The 20,452-nt window shown below is 35.4% G+C and overlaps 1 protein-coding gene across 1 annotated transcript in view; it reads left to right on the forward strand.

Moving 5' to 3' along the window:
* LOC126815097 (G protein-coupled receptor kinase 5) overlaps window positions 1–19,810 on the forward strand; it is a 36,114-nt gene extending 16,304 nt beyond the window's left edge. The window contains exons 4-11 of the mRNA XM_050540634.2: window positions 6,925–7,002; window positions 11,430–11,533; window positions 11,841–11,933; window positions 12,847–13,051; window positions 16,401–16,591; window positions 17,771–17,808; window positions 18,638–18,727; window positions 19,707–19,810. Coding sequence (XP_050396591.1) covers window positions 6,925–7,002; window positions 11,430–11,533; window positions 11,841–11,933; window positions 12,847–13,051; window positions 16,401–16,591; window positions 17,771–17,808; window positions 18,638–18,727; window positions 19,707–19,810 — 903 coding nt within the window. The remainder of the gene's footprint in view (window positions 1–6,924; window positions 7,003–11,429; window positions 11,534–11,840; window positions 11,934–12,846; window positions 13,052–16,400; window positions 16,592–17,770; window positions 17,809–18,637; window positions 18,728–19,706) is intronic.
* Window positions 19,811–20,452: the final 642 nt, after the last annotated feature.

Here is a 20,452-nt window from a genome sequence, read left to right on the forward strand (position 1 = left end):
ATACATTATGCAAGAGCTGAATCTGCCTATTGCTGGGCCCGGTTCCTAGAAAATTCTTAAAGTAAGCACAAAGTCATGCTTCATTTTTTCTTACATAAGAAACTTATAAAAATACCGTCCCTAGAAAATTCTCAAGACCATTCTTACGAAAGCACAAGTCAAGTATAAGTCTAAGCACATTGTGACTGGTAAAGTTTACCATAAACTGAGACTACGATGCTCTTTAACGTCATAAAAACAACTTTGGTATGCGAATTACGTCTTAAAGTAGCCTGTGTGTTTGGAGCCTATTGTTTAGGCCTACTAATAAATAAAATGGTTTCAGGATAGGCCTAGAAGCCAAATTTTCTATAGCATTATTAATTTGAAATTTCTTCTGGAGAAGGATTTTCTCAGTCTTGTAATTGTCTCTTTGGTATCAAAAGGTGTCGGAAATGCCGTCGAATAACTCTACGGTCAGCCATCTTTTTGAAGCAGAAACAGACTTATGGTTGGTAAGCAAGCCGTATACCTTGCTTGGGACTTGTGCTTAGATTGATTATGTTTAAGAATGAAGTTGTGCTTAAGTTTTTTCTTGGAACGCATAATAACGTTCTTGAGCTTACAATGAAGTCTGCTTAAAATCTAAGCACAGGAACGTTCTTAAGAATTTTCTGGGAACACAAAATAAGGTAAGTTTACTTAAATGCAAAGTCTACTTAAATCTAAGCACAAGAACGTGCTTAAGAATTTTTAGGAATCGGGCCCAGGTCTTTTTTTAGGCCTGAAATGTTATCTAAATTATTAATTGGACATTAATCAACTTATCCAGACCCTAATCAACTCTCAATGTCAACGCTACCCTGTGATATTTATTGGATTAGGAACCGATTTGCTTATCAACTTTCATTCATGATTTAATCATGAAATGGATAATCGAGACAATGTTTTTTATCGTACTGATGATCGAGGCTAGACCCAAAATTCAATCACTAAATTCTCGTTCAGAGTGCATCAATTTGACTGAAATTTTCAGCAAATTCCTTTTACATTATCTAGTTTGTAACTATTATAGTGAGAACTGCCAGCTCTTTATCTAATCTCCCATAATGTGTCTTTAATGAAAGTTGGCTTGTTTAGTAGTTGAAAAGGGACAGTTGTAGATTTCACAAGGCACCATAAATGAAAATGACTTTAAGTAATCCAATTTGAGTGTATGAGACAATATAATTGTAGTCTATTCAATTCAAAATGTACTTCTTCAGTTGTCTGAATGATTTTATTTTCCAGTGTGGGGGTGGGGGTAGGTGTTGGATAGTCGAATAGTTTAACTAGTGTGCTTTAGATCTGATCATAAGGTCTGTCATTGAGTCAGCTGGTGTGGTTTTGATTCCCCGCTTGTAAGTGACATGAAGCAGGGTCGCCTTGGTTTTCTCCGGGTCCTCCATTTTCCTATTAGCAATTTAGCTCCTTTAAGTCTGTTGCCAGAAGTATTATCATGCCATTTGAGAGTCTCGAGAAATTTTAAAATGATCGGATTTGCTAGATGCAAATTGTCAACCTTATAGGATTTAATATGAATTGATAGAGATTACTGGCATTAAAATTATTCAGTTTTGTCAAGTATATACATGTACATGTTAACAACAATTTTCAAAAATCTTCTTAGTCTTATTAGGGGGGTTGGATGGCTGAATAGTTAGCACGCGCACACTGTATCATACGGTCTGTCATTGAGTCAACTGGCGGGGTTTCGATTCCCCGGTTGTACGTGACAAGGAGTATGGTCGCCTGTCCAACCTCATGGGTTTTCTCCGGGTCCCCCGGTTTCCTCCCACTATTAAAGACCCCTACGCGCAAGCAAATTATTGAAATGAACCGTGTGTTAGCCCAGAAATGACTTAGTTTGTGTCGAATGGACGTTTAACACTATTTCTTTCTCTCTCTGACATTATTTTTTATTGAGAAGAACCACGCTGACATTTTTTATTGAGAACCAAGCTAACGTTATTTTTTTTTATCGAGAACCAAGCTGATGTTAATTTTTATTGAGAACCAAGCTGACGTTATTTTTTTTTATTGAGAACCAAGCTGACGTTAGTTTTATAGACAACCAAGCTGACGTTATATTTTATTGGGACTGAATAATAACATGTTGATTTTTAGTGATACAGAATCAGATTAGGTCTGTGGTAATCTAATTTACACTAATTGTTTGACCTGGCTTGTCCTGGAATAATTACCATCTTATTTCAGTACTCCCATAGAAACATTATTCATAATAAGGACTGTGTGGTGTCATCGTAGCATATTGAGGATTTTAGAGCAGCTAAAATAATCTTCCAAAAATCTCTTTGAGTGTCCTCTTCCATCCAGAGCTTTAAGACTGACTTAAAAACGTAATTATTTCAAAAATGTTTTTGAACTGTTTTATTGTGAATGTGCTTAGAAACACTTGTGTGTAATGAAGCGCTACATGTATATAAATCGAATAATAATAATAAAAACAAAATGGATTTCTTTACTGTTTGCCCCCAGTTTTCGGGGAGCAAGCGGAGGGCTAATAAACCTGATTTGTCCGACCACCTGTCCATCACAGTTTTGGGAATACAATAGATCTGCTGCTACCTGTAATTAAAGTAAAATGTTCAATCTCGGTGTAGATGTCTGTGATTGTCTTGACCTAGTTTGATGAGCATTTTCAGCAATGAGATAAGTTTATCATTAGGCTTGGAAATAACGGTTTTAGATGTTCCTGACAAAATGTCAGACACTAATGAAATAGTACCTGACATTTTCAACTTTGTGCCGGACATGTCTTAATAATATCAATAAACAAGACAAATAAGTGCCGGACAAAATGACAGACACCAGAGGTTTTGTGCCTGACAAAGCCAGCATTTGTGTCTGACATTGTCTGTGACAGGTGCCTTATTTCCAGGCTTTGTAACATAACTTTGATTCTGCATGTATTTGAGTGAGAATGGTGAAACTTGGCTCTTTGGTTTCCTTCCACTGGATTGAAGACAATTAATGAAATAAAGACATCCCCCCCCCCCCCAAAAAAAAAATAATTCCTTACCAACAACCTTAACAGCCTGTAGTCCTTCATCAACTGCTACTTGTAAATTGGACACTCATTATCAAAATTAATCAGTCAGCTTTAAACTGGACACATGTACAAATTAGATGATTTTTGGTGATTTTAAACAATTTTTACGAATTTTTAAACAAAGATTTGATATTAAACGAATGTGAAAGAAATTAGTGCTAGATACACAAGATTAAACAATACCTGGGTTACAGTGTTTCCTGTAACTTAAATACATGTACCATGTAAAAAACAAGGATTATTATAATATCAAAATGCATCTGTTTGTCTTTCACCTTTCAGAACATATTTCTGCTTCAATCGCAAGCATTTTTGCTCACATTAAGCACTGATAAGCAAAATTATCAATGATTTATGAAAAGATAAGTATGCAATTAAAAAAATAGGTGTTATCTAATTACTTTTTCAAGCGAATTATTGAAATAAAATTGAACCATGTTAGTCTAGAAATGGCCTAGTTTGTGTTGAGTGTATGTTAAACCCCATTTCTCTCTCTCTCTCTGTTGATCCCAAATTATCTAATTTGTGAAAAGTAAAAGCCCATTTGATTTTATATCATTGAGAAACAGTTTGCTATACATATACAATAGGGTTTGATGTATATTAAGTATATATATGGTAGATGTAGTTGTATGTTAGTGACATGAATAAAACCGTAGTCATGTAAATGTCATGTCTCCAGTGGTTGTCGATTTACTGGTGCATGTATTAATGAGGTCAGTGAATACTTGAATAAAATTACTTCTAGCTGTAGAGAATTAATCAATAAGTAATATTTAACTACTTCTTTACTTCAACAACTGACTCTTAATCTATACTCATCACATTTCTTATCAATTTAAAATTGTTACACATATTCTGGTGCAACTTGCGTTATGCTTGTTTGGTTTTTAGTTTCACAGTCATTTTTTTTTTAAGGCAAGCGATGGCTCTCAAGCGCCTGCTACTGCTCACCTGAATGTCGACTGAGGGGAGATTTTTTTTTCCCTCACCACAAAATTGAAGATCGCTCTCCTTTAGAAAGTCATTGGGGGTTTATTATCATGTATGAAAGCAGGAATGACCCCATTACATGCAGTTATTGATCTTAGAACCATTTCCCATACACATAACTAATCACTCTCCTTAATATCAGATCACTCTCCTTAATTTCTAAATCATTCTTCTTACCGAAACTGGGAGAGCTTTGTTAGGGGAGCGATTTTGTTGATTGAGGGGAGCTTTTTTTCGGCTCTCCTGAAATATAAACAACGACGACTGGTTTCAACACTTATTGTTCGCGGTGTTTAACGTCCGCTTCCACTGAGTGTGATGTCGTTCACAAATTGTTATATTTTCATTTTTTTTTATCTTATTGCACACGCAGGGGTCTTTCCTGTGGATGTGGGAGGAAACCGGAGTAACACTGTGAGGTTCAGAAGGTGGCCCTATCTGCAAGCCATATGCACTCACACCAGACATCAAAACCATGAAACGCGACACTCTAGACCAGAAGGTCATCCCGTTTCCTCCCCCTCTATGAACCAAAGAACCTGCCTGCTGACCCAGGGTGTGGTCTCCGTGAAATCTTATTTTCCTGAGAATATGCCTCTCAAAAACAAATTTCATGTGTCATTTATATTGCTGTATAGCCAGCATCTTGCGATACATGTTACAGAAAATTACAAAATTTGGTTTATGGGAAAATTACTTACTTTAATATGTATGCATCGATTGTTTTGGGACAGACCTAGGGATAAGAAAAGTCTTTGTTTAAGATTATTTGATTACAACTTAACAATACTAGTACAAATCAATAAATATTACAATAACTAGATCTTTAATTAAGAATCTTACAAATAGTCATACATTATTCTATAGGGTTAGCGGATTTCACGTGATTAGGATAGGACATATATTGTGATCGATTCACAGACTTGGCCCAATTAACAATACAATCATTTCTTTATTCTTAAGATGTAAATGAATAGATTTCATAGAAAATTGATATCTTTTAGAATATGGGTCAAGGTTGGCTTGTTCAACTGCTGGCCTAAAGATTTGTTAGGTGGTGCTGACGTCCCAGGTGTCTTTATTTGCCTGGTTGATGTAGAAATGCGGAACATTAATTAAACCTTATAGCATTTCACCAAATTCGGCTCGTCCAATAGCCATTGGAATAGCTTTGAAAAGGTATCATGTCTGAGGTTCAGATAGTTAAGATAGAAATAAACAGTTCTAAACCTTCCATGGTTCTATTGATCATTGCTTTACAAAAAAGATAAAAGTTTAATTAATTTATATGTAATATTACTAATATGTGTTGTCCATTTTTTGGGGGGATTGAGGATGGGGACATCAGCCCCAACATTGAATAATATGTAAATGGCAGAATACTAGAACTTAAAGTAGCTAAGTCTCTAACTCAATATCATCCAAAGACTTCGACATTGAAAACAAGAATTATTTATCAAATCAACATTGATATTGTGAACTGGAACAAATGGTTTTCTGATATCCAATATTTAAGACAAAATTAACATTTTACCATTGGTTCACGAATCGTGTACCATAATACCGTTTCAGCGCTATTTGTAATGTTACAAGTGTTACTGTTCAGTGGACTTGAAGAACAAGCCTAGACATATTCCACAAGTTATGTCAAACGATGACGCCATATTTTTATCTGGAGAGCATGTGCAATAAATAGTATCGGTGTAGACTGGAATAACCAGACGCTAGAGGTTGCCCTTCGATTGAGACTTCTAGCGAACATAACTGATTTGAAATTAGAGTTATAACGGAAACGATTGAATGCAAATCAGTTTATATACATTCATATTAATTACATTATTATATGCATTGCGACCCATTTGTGTAATTTCTAGGTCCCAAATATTAGCGATTTAGCTCCTTTAAGTTTAATAATTTTTTAATTCTTAATCTTAGATAACCATTTTATTTATCTAAAATTTATCCATCAAATTAGTATTATGTCAAGGGCTCTTTTATGTGCATGTGTAGTAGGGACCTTCTTTTTTTTCACCTAACCGAAAAACTAGACACTGTCCTTGCCATGACCTCTGTCATACTATTGTTTTTTATACATCCACATTGAAATGTGTTCGTATATTGTCGTCGCCCCCGTCCGTTGGTCTGGCGTCCACAAGCTCTAGAGGCCAAAGTTAATACCCGATTGACTTTAAATTTATACACAGTGGTTAAGGTCATGAGACAGAAGAAGCCTATTGATTTTCAGCGATTTTCGATAATTACTGCCAGAGTTATGGCCCTTGATCACTTCAAAAAATCTTGTGGACGCTCTAGAGGCCAAAGTTAATATCTGATTGACTTTAAATTTACATACAGTGTTTAAGGTCATTAGACCAAGAATCATATTGATTTTCAACAATTTCCGATAATTACTGCCAAAGTTATGACCCTTGATCACTTTGAAAATTATTGTGTTGCTCTAGAGGCTAAAGTTATCATCCGATCGACTTTAGATTGATATACAGAGTTTAAGGTCTTGAGACGAACAAATATATTAATTTTCAATGAATTTTTATGACGTGAACAGCTAAATCCATGATGTTAAAAGTTTCGTATACTAAACGTTAGCATGGGGCAGAACTTTATAAAAACCAAACAAATTCTAATGATTTTTTGATAATTACTTAATGAGTTGTTACTCTTAATCAGATTTTAATGTATTATAAATGTTTCATTAGCGAAAAAAGTAAAAATATGCGACAACTCTTGTTGACTGCCCGGACGATTTAGCTGCTGTGTTTCGTTGCCTGGCAACCTATCTTTAATGTTTGTTCAATATATAGTTTATTCCTATTTTTCAGAATGATTATGACATCACCCCAGATGAAAAACGTCTTGCCAAAGCTGAAGAAGTTTATGAAAAATATTTACATTCAGAGGTAATCAACTCATTTTTTGGGGGATAAAGAGTATTTCCCGTAATTTTGATTAGTCAAATACAGTGGGTGTTATCCTTAAATCAACTAATTTTGGGGGATAATAATTTTTTGTCCTATTTCTAATCAGCCAAACACAAGTTTGTTTTTTTTTCCTTGAAGAGATGTGCCTGCGTAGAAATAAGCCAGTTGTTAAAACGCTATTATTCCAAAACTCTAGGATCATAGTTTTTTCTGTTTTATCAATTTGTTAATATAAATACCATAGCAAAAACCAACTGTTGTAATGACAGCGAAAATTAGTCCTGTAAGCATTAAATAAATATTAACAGAGATGATATAGTTCCACATAATCTACAGTGGACTCTGTCATATCCGACATCGTGCGGGATCGTTACAATAATTCGGATCACACAGCGTTTCGGAATACAGAGTTTTCTCCAAAACCGGAAATACTGTAACTTCGAAAACCGGAAGTATTTTTATATTGTAGCTTCGAATCACCAGAATGCTATTCCCTTTATAAATGATAAACTTTTCTGTACTTTCAAAATTTTATTATATTAAATAATTAATAACAATGCATGCGTACAATATATTCATAAATCGTTTACATGTAATATCAATGCATGCGTACAATATATTTATAAATATCAATGCATGTAATCGTTTAAAGTAGTTTGCTTAGTTTGCTTCACACCCATTGAGTTTTAATCTCACCGATAATTGGATGCTTCACACCCACCGTTTGAAGTACGGATTATACGGTGTCGATTCAATGGAAATTATGTGACGGGACGGCTGATTGATTTCGGAATCCGGAACATACAGAATTCGGATTTACCAGCGATTGTTTGGCTGAAGTAATAAGGAAATAATTTGGGACATGAAAATCATACCGGATGTCACAGCAATCCGGAGTGATCAGAGATCGGATGTGACAGAGTCCACTGTATTGTAATGATTAGAAAGCTTTGTATGACATTATATTTTTCTCTCGGGTTGATTTAACTCAAAATAAAAACGGAATGAGTGAACTCTGAATTTTGTGAAATAAACAAAGTATGTGTACTCAATAAATTGCGTCCCTTTAAGAGTCGATGAAGAATACATTGAACTTATGACGACATCAGTTGAAAATAATCGTTATTACAGAATTGAACTGTATAATGTTTACATCAGATCGCCTGTCGGCTTTAATCAGATAAAATGATTACACTGATGTTGAATCTAATTTTGTTGAAATTTAATCCTACGCACTTAAATTTAAATGAGAAATTTGAGAGATTGTTTACATACTATTCGTGTAAATCAACTTTTGATCTCGATTGACTTGTAATGGAATATATATGTACATGCTAACGTACATGTAATTCAAAACCTCTAGTACTCTAAGTACTCTATTAAGCTCTTGAATTAAAGTTTCAATGCTTGGACAATGTTGGGCGTTGTGTTAGATATACATACGGTATATGTATGTGAAGTGATAAACCACAGTAATCAGAAGTATGGGCATGGTTTAAAGAGTAACTTGAATAAACATTAGTTAGCAAATTGATTTAAGTGTCTTTAACTGGTTTTTGTGTTCCTCTCTTTAAGCGGCCCATACACAGTCAATTTTTTCGTCAATTAATTGATATCAATTAATTGGCGAAATCGACCTTGCCCACACACGATTAATGTTTTACCGTCAATTTTCATTCTGATCGAAAACTTTGAGATGAAAGCATCTCTGGCACTAGCACACACGGTCTGTTTAACTGACGAGCCGTCAATAAATATCCATCAATTAATTGATTCAAGTAAATTGTTTCAATTAATTCGCCCGTCAATGTCCTCCATACACATTAAATTTCTTCATATCAATTACAATCATTGTAATTGATGAAAAAATAGTATGGGCTGCTTAACTTCCTTTAAATTGTAGTTGTACACAATCATTGCATTGTGCAATACGAATAAAAACACAAAATATCAAATTTTATGTAATAATTGTCAGCATGTGTTGGCTTTATTTATTAACATCCATTTTAAAATGGCAAGTAGTATCAGATGTTCTGGAGGTAGGAAGAAGATGCTGCTTTGTCATGATAACTTTGGGGCGATGGCTGAATGGTTAGCATGCGCGCGCTGTATCATAAAGTCTGTCATTGAGTCGACTGGCGTGGTTTCAAATCCCCGGTTGTACGTGACAAGGAGTAGGGTCGCCTGCCCAACCTTGTGGGTTTTCTCCGGTTTCCTCACACTGCTAAAGACCCCTACGCGCAAGCGAATTATTGAAATAAAATTAAACCATATGTTAGTCCCGAAATGACCTAGTTTGTGTCAAGTGGACATTAAACCCCATTTCTCTCTCTCATGGTAACTTTGAAAACAAAAAGTCAATCTGATTAAAACACAGATCCTATTTCTTGTCGTTTTTATAGTTCAAAATTTTGTCTTTACTATGCTAGAATCTAGTGGAAGAGTTGTTTTATAACCTGTGTTCTGATTGATGTGAGGGATTAGCCAATGAAATGGTCTGTTGGGACATGTGTGTATCTCGCTAAAAAAAACAAATGTTTGACGTCAAAAGGTCAAAAGCTGCTCATGTGATCCCTGGCTCAACCTCACACTACAACCGGTCAGATCTTCATGTAGTACACGCCATCGAAAGTATAAAAAATGGAACAAAATATAGATCTGTATTTTAATCAGATTGTAAAATAGTTAAAGTGGCAATGAGTCGATATATGACTGAATAATTTGTAGTCACGTATCAGCCTTTCATCATATTCATATTGAAATAGTTTCAGCTTCGGTACTTACAATTGAATAATGTAAGATTAAGACTGAATAATTTGTAAGCATGTAACAGCCTTTTATCATACTGACTGTTGAATATTCATATTAGAAATAGTTTCAGCTTCGGTACTTGTAGTTGAATAATGTCCATTAGTTATCTCTCAAGAATATTATTGCTTCCTGTAAACAATTTTTATTTTGCTTGTTAACTAATTTACCTGTCTTCATTAGCCAAGTTGGAGTAGGATGTTAAACCCCATTTCATTTGATTTGGTAAATAATTTGAGAATTAAGAGTTTACAAACATTGATTTTTTTTTTAGAAATGTTGATTAAGATTGAAGATAGCCTTGATATATTATGTTTTAACTGGATGTGGTTGTTTTTGTAATAATAATAATAATAATTATCTCATTTATAAAACAGATAACACTGAAGATTTAACAGTTTTTAAGGCGCTGTTGGTTTTTATATTCACTGATTATTTACAGATCAGGGTTTTGAAATAATAATGTTTTGAGTTGAGATTTAACATGGCCCACAGACGGTAATTGTTTCATTGATTGTGGTAGTCTATTCCATGGAAAAGTACCAGCATAAAAAAAAGGCACGTTTTCCAAGTTGTAAGTTTATGGCTGAAGATTTTACAAGATGTTTTTTCTGAGAACGGAGGTTTCTGCTGGTAGTATAGGGTTCTACAAAACTTTTTATATAAGATGGAGCTTGGCCGTTTAACACTTTAAAGACGAAAAGGAGTAACTTGAACTTAAACTTAATTCTTTGCTGAATTGGGAGCCAATGTGTAAAGATTGCAATACATGGGAGATGTGTTGATGTTTTCTAGTTTTAGCGAGGAGTCGAGCTGCTGAATTTTGAACATGTTGTGGTTGTAGTTTGTTAATCTGATAATTTGGTAAGCCGTAGAGTAAACCATTATGGTTATCTAGTTTAGTTGAGATTAATGCGTGAATGAGCTTTTCTATATTTTCATAATTGAGATAGCGTTGGATCTTTCCAATTCGGTGTATATTATAGAAGGCAGTGGAACAAATACTTTGTATGTGATCTTTAAACGATAGGTTTGAGTCTAATATAGCACCAATATTTCGAGCTTTATAGGTTCCCCAAATTATTTCTTTATCAAAATTAACTAAGTGTTTGATCAATTTTTCAGAGTTGTTGCTTGGTTCCAATTACGAACAGTTCTGTTTTATTTGGATTTAATTTCAAGAAATGTTCTGTCATCTACGCAAGAATTTCTGTGAGACAAAGTTATATATTTTGTATCGTAGAATTTCGAAAATCTGTGTTAGGTGTCATCTGCAAACAAATGGCCGAATGGTTAGCACTTGCGCGCTGTATCATAAGGTCTGTCATTGATTCAACTGGCGTGGTTTCGAATCCCCAGTTGTACGAGACAAGGAGTAGGGTCGCCTGTCCAACCTCGTGGGTTTTCTCCGGGTCCTCCAGTTTCTTCTCACTGCTAAAGACCCCTATGCGCAAGCAAATTATTGAAATAAAATTAAACCATATGTTAGTCCCAAAATGACCTAGTTTGTGTTGAGTGGACATTAAACCTCATTTCTCTCTCTCCCTATAAGATTACGAACGATATTGCTACAGTGATTTGAATTTTTTTTTTTTCAGTCGGAACACTATATAAGTCAGGTTAATGGAAACCAAGTATCAGCTATAAAAGAAGCAATGGCTCAAAAGACTTCCAGTAAAGAATTATTTTTAACTTGCTCAGAGTAAGTTTAAAGTAGTTAAATAGATATATGTATCATATTACAGTCTTAATTGATTACCATATAAACTAATTAAGATGATAGAATATTGGGTAATTGTTTGCCAGCCTTCTCATCATGGATTGGCATGTGGTTCAGTTACTGCCAGCTTTTCATTTAGTTTCTGTGTGTAATCTCACTACTAAGGCTAGAAACAAATTACCTGTGTTAATTGTTACCTGGACTGTACAGGTAAATCGACAAACTTATCCTAGCTCTTTATCTAAATGTTACATAATGCTTCTTCAAATATTGTATTTGTTTATTGCAGAGTTTTATCAGAATACCTCACAACAGATCCATTTAATGATTTTTTAGAGAGTATGTATTTTAAAAGATATCTACAGTGGAAATGGTTAGAAAGGTTGGTTTCTGTTTTCAAACCTAGATCTTGTTAATTATTGCTGAAAAACCTGTCATTACTATTTCTGATTGAAAATAGGGATTTAAACTCATTTCTCTCTCTGTAAGAGTTTTCAATGAAAAAATTGTCATTGTCAGTATATTTGTTTGAATGATTAGTAAGAGTTTCACTGAAAACTTCTATCGAAGAGTTTTTGCCGTTGCCCTAAATTGTTAAATTGATTTCCAGCTTAAAATGGTTGTAGAGGTAGCTTTGTCAAACAATGATTAAATAGCTTAAAAAGAAATCAGAAATATTTTGAGCAGTTGCAGATTTTACGCGACACCTTAAAATAAGAGTATGTTTAACTATGTAAACCAAAATATGATACAACAGCCTATTCACCGTGTCTACAATATCAGATCATAAATTGAGAAGTTTTCCACTGATTGGGGGGGGGGGGGGGTTGGATGGCCGAATGGTTAGCACGTGCGCGCTGTATCATAAGACCTGTCATTGAGTCAACTGGCGTGGTTTCGAATCCCCGGTTGTACGTGACAAGGAGTAGGGTCGCCTGTCCAACCTCATGGGTTTTCTCCGGTTTCCTCCCACTGCTAAAGACCCCTACGTGCAAGCGAGTTATTGAAATAAAATTAAAACCATATGTTAGTCCCGAAATGACCTAGTTTGTGTCGAGTGGACGTTAAACCCCATTTCTCTATCTTTCTTGGCACTGGTGGCCTGATTTCCATAACAGGGTTACGTATCTCAATTAAGAAATTTCGTACAATTGAATGAGTAACGATCCCTTAAACCACTGTATAACCAGTTTTATTCACTAAAATAGATTTGGACTGTTCCTTTAGTTTCTAGAGGCGATTTTTTGTCCATGTTTCTCTTAGTATCTCTGATTTGAATTTATTTTTTGTTACAGTGAACCGGTTACAAAGAATACATTTAGAATGTACAGAGTATTAGGTAAAGGAGGGTTTGGTGAAGTATGTGCTTGTCAAGTTCGTGCCACTGGCAAAATGTATGCATGTAAAAAACTGGAGAAGAAACGAATCAAGAAACGAAAGGGAGAGGCCATGGCATTAAATGAAAAACAAATTTTACAAAAAGTTAATTCTAGGTTTGTGGTAAGTATTTAACGTATATCTACTCTTTTTGTCTATATCTACTCTTTTGTCTATATAGCAGGGGACTATAAAAATGGGTTCGTCTGTCTGTTTGTCCGCCCGCACAATAACTCTTTCTTATTGAGCTAGAATGTTCAAACTTGTAGAGGGGGGGGGGGGGTGGTGGCCGAATGATTAGCATGTGCGCGCTGTATCATAAGGACTGTTATTGAGTCAACTGACGGGGTTTCGAATCCCTGGTTGTACGTGACAAGGAGTAGGGTTGCCTGTCCAACCTCGTGGGTTTTCTCCCGGTCCTCCAGTTTCCTCCCACTGCTAAAGACCCCTACACGCTAGCTCATTATTGAAATAAAAAAATTAAACCGAATGTTAGTCCCGAAATGACCTAGTTTGTGTCGAGCGGACGTTCAACCCCATTTATCTCTCTCTCTCTCTCTCTCTCTCTCTCTCAAAATTGTAGTCATTAAGGTGGGTGACTCATTGAATATGGCAGGTGGTCACTATTCAGGAAGTTCCGGGTTCGATGTCAGTGGTGTTGATTGAGAAAGTTCCTTTGGTTTTCCAGTCTGGTGAGGATGAAGGTCCTGGCAGGGAAAAAAGCATCTAGTCGTTTCGATGGTCGATAAACAAAGGTTGACCTGTGGACTCTTTTTGACCTTTGATGAAGAGCAGCCAAAAACTAGTAGTGCTGAATATTGCCACTGCTGTCACGATATGATACGTATTGTGATTCAGGTATCACGATACAATTCGTATCAAGGTTCCTGACCAGATTCAAGGATACATCGTGCCAGCACTAGCAAAAACACTGGTGTTTGGGCAAAATGTCCTGTATAAGTTATTAAGTCCATTTTACTCAAAATTGATGCTGTGATAGCAGAATTGGTGTCTCAGATCACAAAACATTCTCAGGAAGTTAAGAATTTACTCAAAATTGTTCGCCTTATTTTAACTAAAGTATAGATATTTATAAAACTTCTGTTGTTTTAATGTATCAAATACATCATTAAACATACATTGCAGGTCTTTCTTTAGGCTTGAAATGTTATATAAACTATTAATATGACATTTATTAATAAAACAAGACCATAATTGACTCTTGATGGCATCGGATACTCAAGATTTTAACTAGATTAAAACGGTTCGACATTTAAAAATTTAATTAAAAAATGGGAAAGAGAGGCCAAGTTACGTTTATACCAGTGCCCTGGTTACCACTGTGCACATATCTTGTCAAAACTACAAACAATGATACCTTGGCTGAGAATGAAGTAATTTGAATGAAATTTTCAGTATTTTCTTTTTTTATCATCTATTTTTGAATTATTATAGCAAGAATGACCAACTCTTTATTAAACTCTTAACTAATGTATCTTTAAGAAAGTATGTGCAAAGTTTTGCGTTTCTGGATCAAAGATATTTTTCATAAACAGTGATTGAAACTTGAGTAAATTCTCAACTTAAGTCTGAGAATGCTTTGTGTGAACTCTGGGCCTGATAAACTTATATCAATCAATCAATCAATCAATCAATCAGTTAATCAATTATCTATGTTTAATAATTTACAACAGTATATATAGGAAGCAACAGCCAGAACCAGACTTATATTATTACCACTAACAATATCTCCCCTGACAAATCATATGCGCAAATAGAGATGTTAAAAATCAATAGGAATATGTCACAAACAAAGCCAGGGATAAACTGACAGATCAGACACATTTCACACTTTTATTTCACGCCCAGGGCAGAGCGGTACGAGACATTAAATTGGCTTACACACTGATTTCCTTCGAAAGTCAAAAAAAAAACTTATAAAAAGGTCTAATGAAATAGTGAAATAAGCCTGACATCCAGTCAAGTATTTGCTTTGAAATGTTTTACTTGACAAGGTCACGGTACAATAGTAATATCAGCTCGACATTTAAGTCGAGTATTAGCTTTGAAATGTTTACTTCACACGGTCCATGGTACAATAGTAATATTGGTGGGGGGGGGGGGGGGGAATGACCGAATGGTTAGCATGCGCGCTGTATCATAAGATCTGTCATTGAGTCAACTGGCATGGTTTCGATTCCCCTGTTGTACATGACAAGGAGTAGGGTTGCCTGTCCATCCTCATGGGTTTTTTCCCAAGTCCCCCAGTTTCCTCCCAGTACAAAAGACCCCTACGCACAAGCAAATTATTAAAATAAAATTGAACCATTTGTTAGTCCCAAAATGACCTAGTTTGTGTCGAATGGACCTCAAATCACGTCCCTCCTCTCTCTCTCTCTCTCTCTCTCTCTCTCTCAATAGTAATATCAGCCCGACATCTGGTTGAGTATTAACTTTAAAACATTTTAATTCACACGGTCATAGTATAATAGTACTTGTAATATTAGCATGACATTCAAGTTGAGTATTGATTAGCATTCAAACTTTTTTCTACTCAAGATACACTAGAGAATGTTTTAGATGTGATTATAAAACTTTGATTCGCCAATGTTAGCTACTAAACTTTGATTCGCCAGTGTTAGCTACTAAACTAAGATTCGCCAATGTTAGCTACATGTATTAAACTATAGCTATGATTCGCCAATGTTAGCTACTAAACTATGATTCGCCAATGTTAGCTACTAAACTATGATTCGCCAGTGTTAGCTACTAAACTATGATTCGCTAGTGTTAGCTACTAAACTATGATTCGCCAATGTTAGCTAGTACTAAACTATGATTCGCCAGTGTTAGCTACTAAACTATGATTCGCCAATGGTAGCTACTAAACTTTGATTCGCCAATGTTAGCTATTAAACTTTCATTGGCTAATGTTCCCTTTGCTTCAGATGTACAGATCAGCCTTTAAAGCTGCAGATCATCATTTCTGTTATTCAAACAATGTCTTATATTTCACAGTTTAATCCATGCTGATATACAAATTAATTATTTAAACAGGTATTATGTAAGAGCTAAATCTGCCTATTGCAGGTCTTTCTTTAGGCCTTAAATGTTATATGAACTATTAGACATTTATTAACATGACAAGACAATAATCAAGCCTCAATGCCATCGAATGACTCTGATTTTAAGTAGATTAGAACGGTTCCGCCATTTAATGATTTAATTTTAAAATGGAGAAGCGAGGCTAAGACTTGAATGACCAGTATGGTGGTTATGATCAATTCACACATCTTGTCAAAACTACAGTAAATCATACCATTTTTGGACTGATATATTCTTTTTAGAGATTCAACTTTCACAATATTGTAGTTTACAATGGATTCAAAATCCTTAAATGATGATCAGTGGTTTTAATATGGAATAAAAACCTGGGCTTTGATTTCATTTGTGTTTCTGTGCTTTCTTTCAGGTCAATTTAGCCTATGCATTTGAAACTAAAGATGCTTTGTGTCTTGTGCTAACAATTATGAATGGGGGAGATCTCAAGTTCCACATCCACAACATGGGTAGTCCGGGATTTGTTGAAGAAAGGGCTGTGTTCTATGCAGCTGAGATAACTTGTGGTTTAGAGAATTTAAACAGAGAAGGCATTGTTTACAGGTGAGCCGATTTCTAAGATTTATTTAATGTTAATGGTTGTCTACCACCTAAATAAGGGCAGAATATGTATATACTGTTAATATGAATATTCATGACCTTTGTATATAATAATAGTAATGAATTAACATGAGTGAGCAGCCGTTGTCATGGTAAAGCATGCAGTTGTCTTCTGTAAATAGAGAAGATAAACTGTAGTGTTGTAATGACAATGACTGTGAGAATAAAGATATAAATAAATATATTGTGTGGTCAAGAACCTAACCCTCACATATAATTTAGTAAAGTGTCTAGTTGTTTGGATGGAAAGAAAAAAACAATGTCCTGTGTATACCATTGGCAGTATGTTAAAGATCCCCTGAACTAATTTGAAATAAGAGTAAACTTACTTAGTGGCATTTCTGTTGGACCAGAATTTGCCTTGTGGCATCCCTCATTTGCATTAGGCCAGCTGGTGCCGAAAAGTAGGATGTTAAACCCCATTTCTTTTCATTACATTTTACATGAAATTTTAGAAAATTATATTTTTGTCCCCAGAAAATGGCAAATTTCAGACCACATTTCCCTCCCTTTATATATAGCTATAAATGAATAACTAGGTCTCCACTTAGGATCAGACATAACTGGTCTGCATGACTGATTTTTATGTAGTTATTGTTTTTATTGATTTAATAAGTCACTGGTGTGTTAAGCTTCTTATCGAGAGCTCAGACAAATTTATTGTGTTAAAAAAAAATGTTGTTAATGGGTTATCTATTTTTAAAATTATTATCTCCCTTGAGTGCAGTAAATATTCGGTAGGATTTAAAGATGTAACCAGGCAGGAGACCTTCCTTACAATATTGGGAGTCAAAGTGACTCAGTGGGTAAGGCTAAGATGCTGGCTCGCTAGCCTCGCGGTCTCAGGTTCACCCTTGGTTTTGGCTGAGATACTTCATAGCAATTTTACGGCATGGTTTCTCTGTGTCAGTGGTGCAGGATGGAGGGCCTGAAAAGAACAGCTATCTTTTTTTTCGGATGGGACGAAAAGTCAAGAGTAGGCCATAGTGCCCTGTCCCGGCTAAATCTTCTGAATTGCCCACTGCATGGTGTATGCCCGTCTTTAATAGCCCAGTCGGTACAGAACAGTAGGAAGTTGAACCCAATTTCATTTTCTTACAAACTAAGGTGTTTATATTTCAGAGATCTAAAGCCAGAAAACATTCTACTGGATGACTATGGTAAGTATCACTTTAAAAGGAATATTTGTTTTCTTGTTTATGGAGCAGTGTAGGGTGGGTGATGTTGGTCGAGTGTTCTGCCACATGCACTTTAGATCATAAGATCTGTCATTGAGTCTAATTTTGTGTCAAGTTGACATTAAACCACATTTCTCTATCTCTCTGTTTTTCTTGTAGTTCAGCTGGCAAAATGAACTCAAGCCCCATATACAAGTAAATTATATACCTTGGGATATGGAATTTGGAGATTGGGGGGGGGGGTAGTAGAGTGTCATGCTTCGACTTCTAGCTGGCCAATCACCTCGGACTTGCGGTTGTGGTTGCAATCCCTGGTGTGAGCGTATGTGACTTAGCAATAGGGCAATAGGGGCATGTTCTCAACCTCATGGGTTTACTCTGGTTTCCTCCCACAGGAAAGACCCCTGCGCATGCACTAAGATAATAAAAATAAGACAACTTGTCTGCGATATCACCTTCGGTAAAACCGGTTGTTAAACACTAAGAACAACATCAAAAACAGATGGAATTTAGGAAAGTAGGTGTCACGTGAAATGTTTCTTTCCTGGCAAAATTCCCTTAACTCACTTTGTATGTTTATCACCAAAAGCTCGTCCAATAGTAGATTGTATGCATGTACATATAGCTAAAATTGCTACATAAGCAAATTTGATCCTTCTTTGAGGTACACATTTGGCAGGATTCAGATCTACATGTCGTGAGTCATGTCAACCTCTTACCTTTAGTTACATGTAACACTAGATATTCTATTACATTGTTTACTGTAATAAAAATCAATTACCGGTAAAACTTATGTTATTTCTAATTGCAGGTCATGTACGAATATCTGATTTGGGTTTAGCTGTTGAAATTCCGAATGGTGAAACTATTAGAGGTCGTGTAGGAACGGTTGGCTATATGGGTACGTAGTTGTTACTGTGTTTACATTTATAATTCACCTGCACACAGAGAACTATCTACTTTGAGAAGAGAGCTCAACCCTGAATAGCCAACATGTTCAAAAATTAGTTTATGGGTTTGGATCGCCGAATGGTTAGCACATGCGCTCTGTATCATAAGGCATGTAATTGAGTCAACTGGTGTGGTTTCGAATCCCTGGTTGTACGTGACAAGGATTGGGGTTGCCTGTCAAACCTCGTGGGTTTTCTCCGGGTCCTCCGGTTTCTTCCCACTGCTAAAGACCCCTACGTGCAAGCGAATTATTGAAATAAAATTAAAGCATATGTTAGCCCCGAAATGACCTAGTTTGTGTCGAGTGGACGTTAAACCCCATTTCTCTCTCTATAATGCGTTTGTAATACACACAAAGACTAAATAAACATTTTGAAATTTATTGAATGGAAGCAGAATATATTCTTCTCAAAATTCTCAAAGCATGTTTTTTTAGACTAAAATCCTCGATTAAGGAATTGAAAGAAAAGTTGACTTTATGTCTGTTCTCAAGTGGGACTAATTGCGTATGTATGTACATGTAAGAATTTTATCTCTGAAATCAATTTGGATTCAAGGGAGCTAAATCAAGTTATTGAACACTACTGGGCCCTCATGCACAAAAACTTAACTAAATATTTTAAGGATGTTATCCCTGGCAAGGGATAACGTATAGCAGTTCGAATGGGACGAAAAACTGAGGTTCCATGTACACATTCGCATGCATGTAAGAGTTCCTTTGGCACTGGAATTCAATATAAGAGTAGGCTGTAGCAGCGCTGTCCAGGCAAACTTACCCTCATAGCACACTGTATGGCGTATGCCTGTCTTCATTAACCCAGTCGGAGAAGAACAGTAGGACGTTAAACCACATTTCATTTCATTTAGAATTGTTTATTACAGCTACTGAAGTAACAAAGAAATTATTGTATATTTTATATTTGTTACAGCTCCGGAAGTAGTAAAGAAATTATTGTATATTTGTTACAGCTCCAGAAGTATTAAAGAAATTATTGTATTTGTTTATTACAGCTCCGGAAGTAGTAAAGAATGAACGTTACACATTCAGCCCTGATTGGTGGGGGGTTGGTTGTATTATATATGAAATGATCGAAGGAAAGGTAAGAAAACATTTCTAAAATCATTGTGTCTTCTCCATTAATTATTTAGTGTATAACATTGGGGATTGGTTAATTAATGGGTATTTCATTACTGAATATCATTAAATGTTTTTGTTTTATAACAGTGATTATTATTGGAATATGTTAAATATCCTTTGAATCGATGTATCTGGATTATCTTTTTTATATTTTTTGTCGCTTCAGTAAGTGACCTGTCACTCTTAATTATCCACGTCAAACATTATCCACAAACAAACACTCTTAAATTAGTTTGGCCCTTATTTTGATCCACATCAATGTCGTGAAATAAAACTGTTTTATTTCTTTGACATCGACAGGACTAAAAATATCAATTATTCATTTATCCTGTTGTTTTCTTGGTAAATATTGACATAGTTGTGAATCGTGATACGAATCATATCAAAGCACCTGAATCGCCACAGCAGTGGAAATACCCTGCACTAGTTCTACTCATAGTCTGAAGCGGAAAAACCTTCAAGGTACATTCTTAAAATAGCAGTTCTCTACTGTCAGAGAAGGTTGCCAGAGCTTTCTGATAGGAGAATGCCAGTCAT

The sequence above is a fragment of the Patella vulgata genome, chromosome 3, assembly GCF_932274485.2.
Source record: "Patella vulgata chromosome 3, xgPatVulg1.2, whole genome shotgun sequence".
Taxonomy (NCBI): Eukaryota; Metazoa; Mollusca; class Gastropoda; family Patellidae; genus Patella; species Patella vulgata.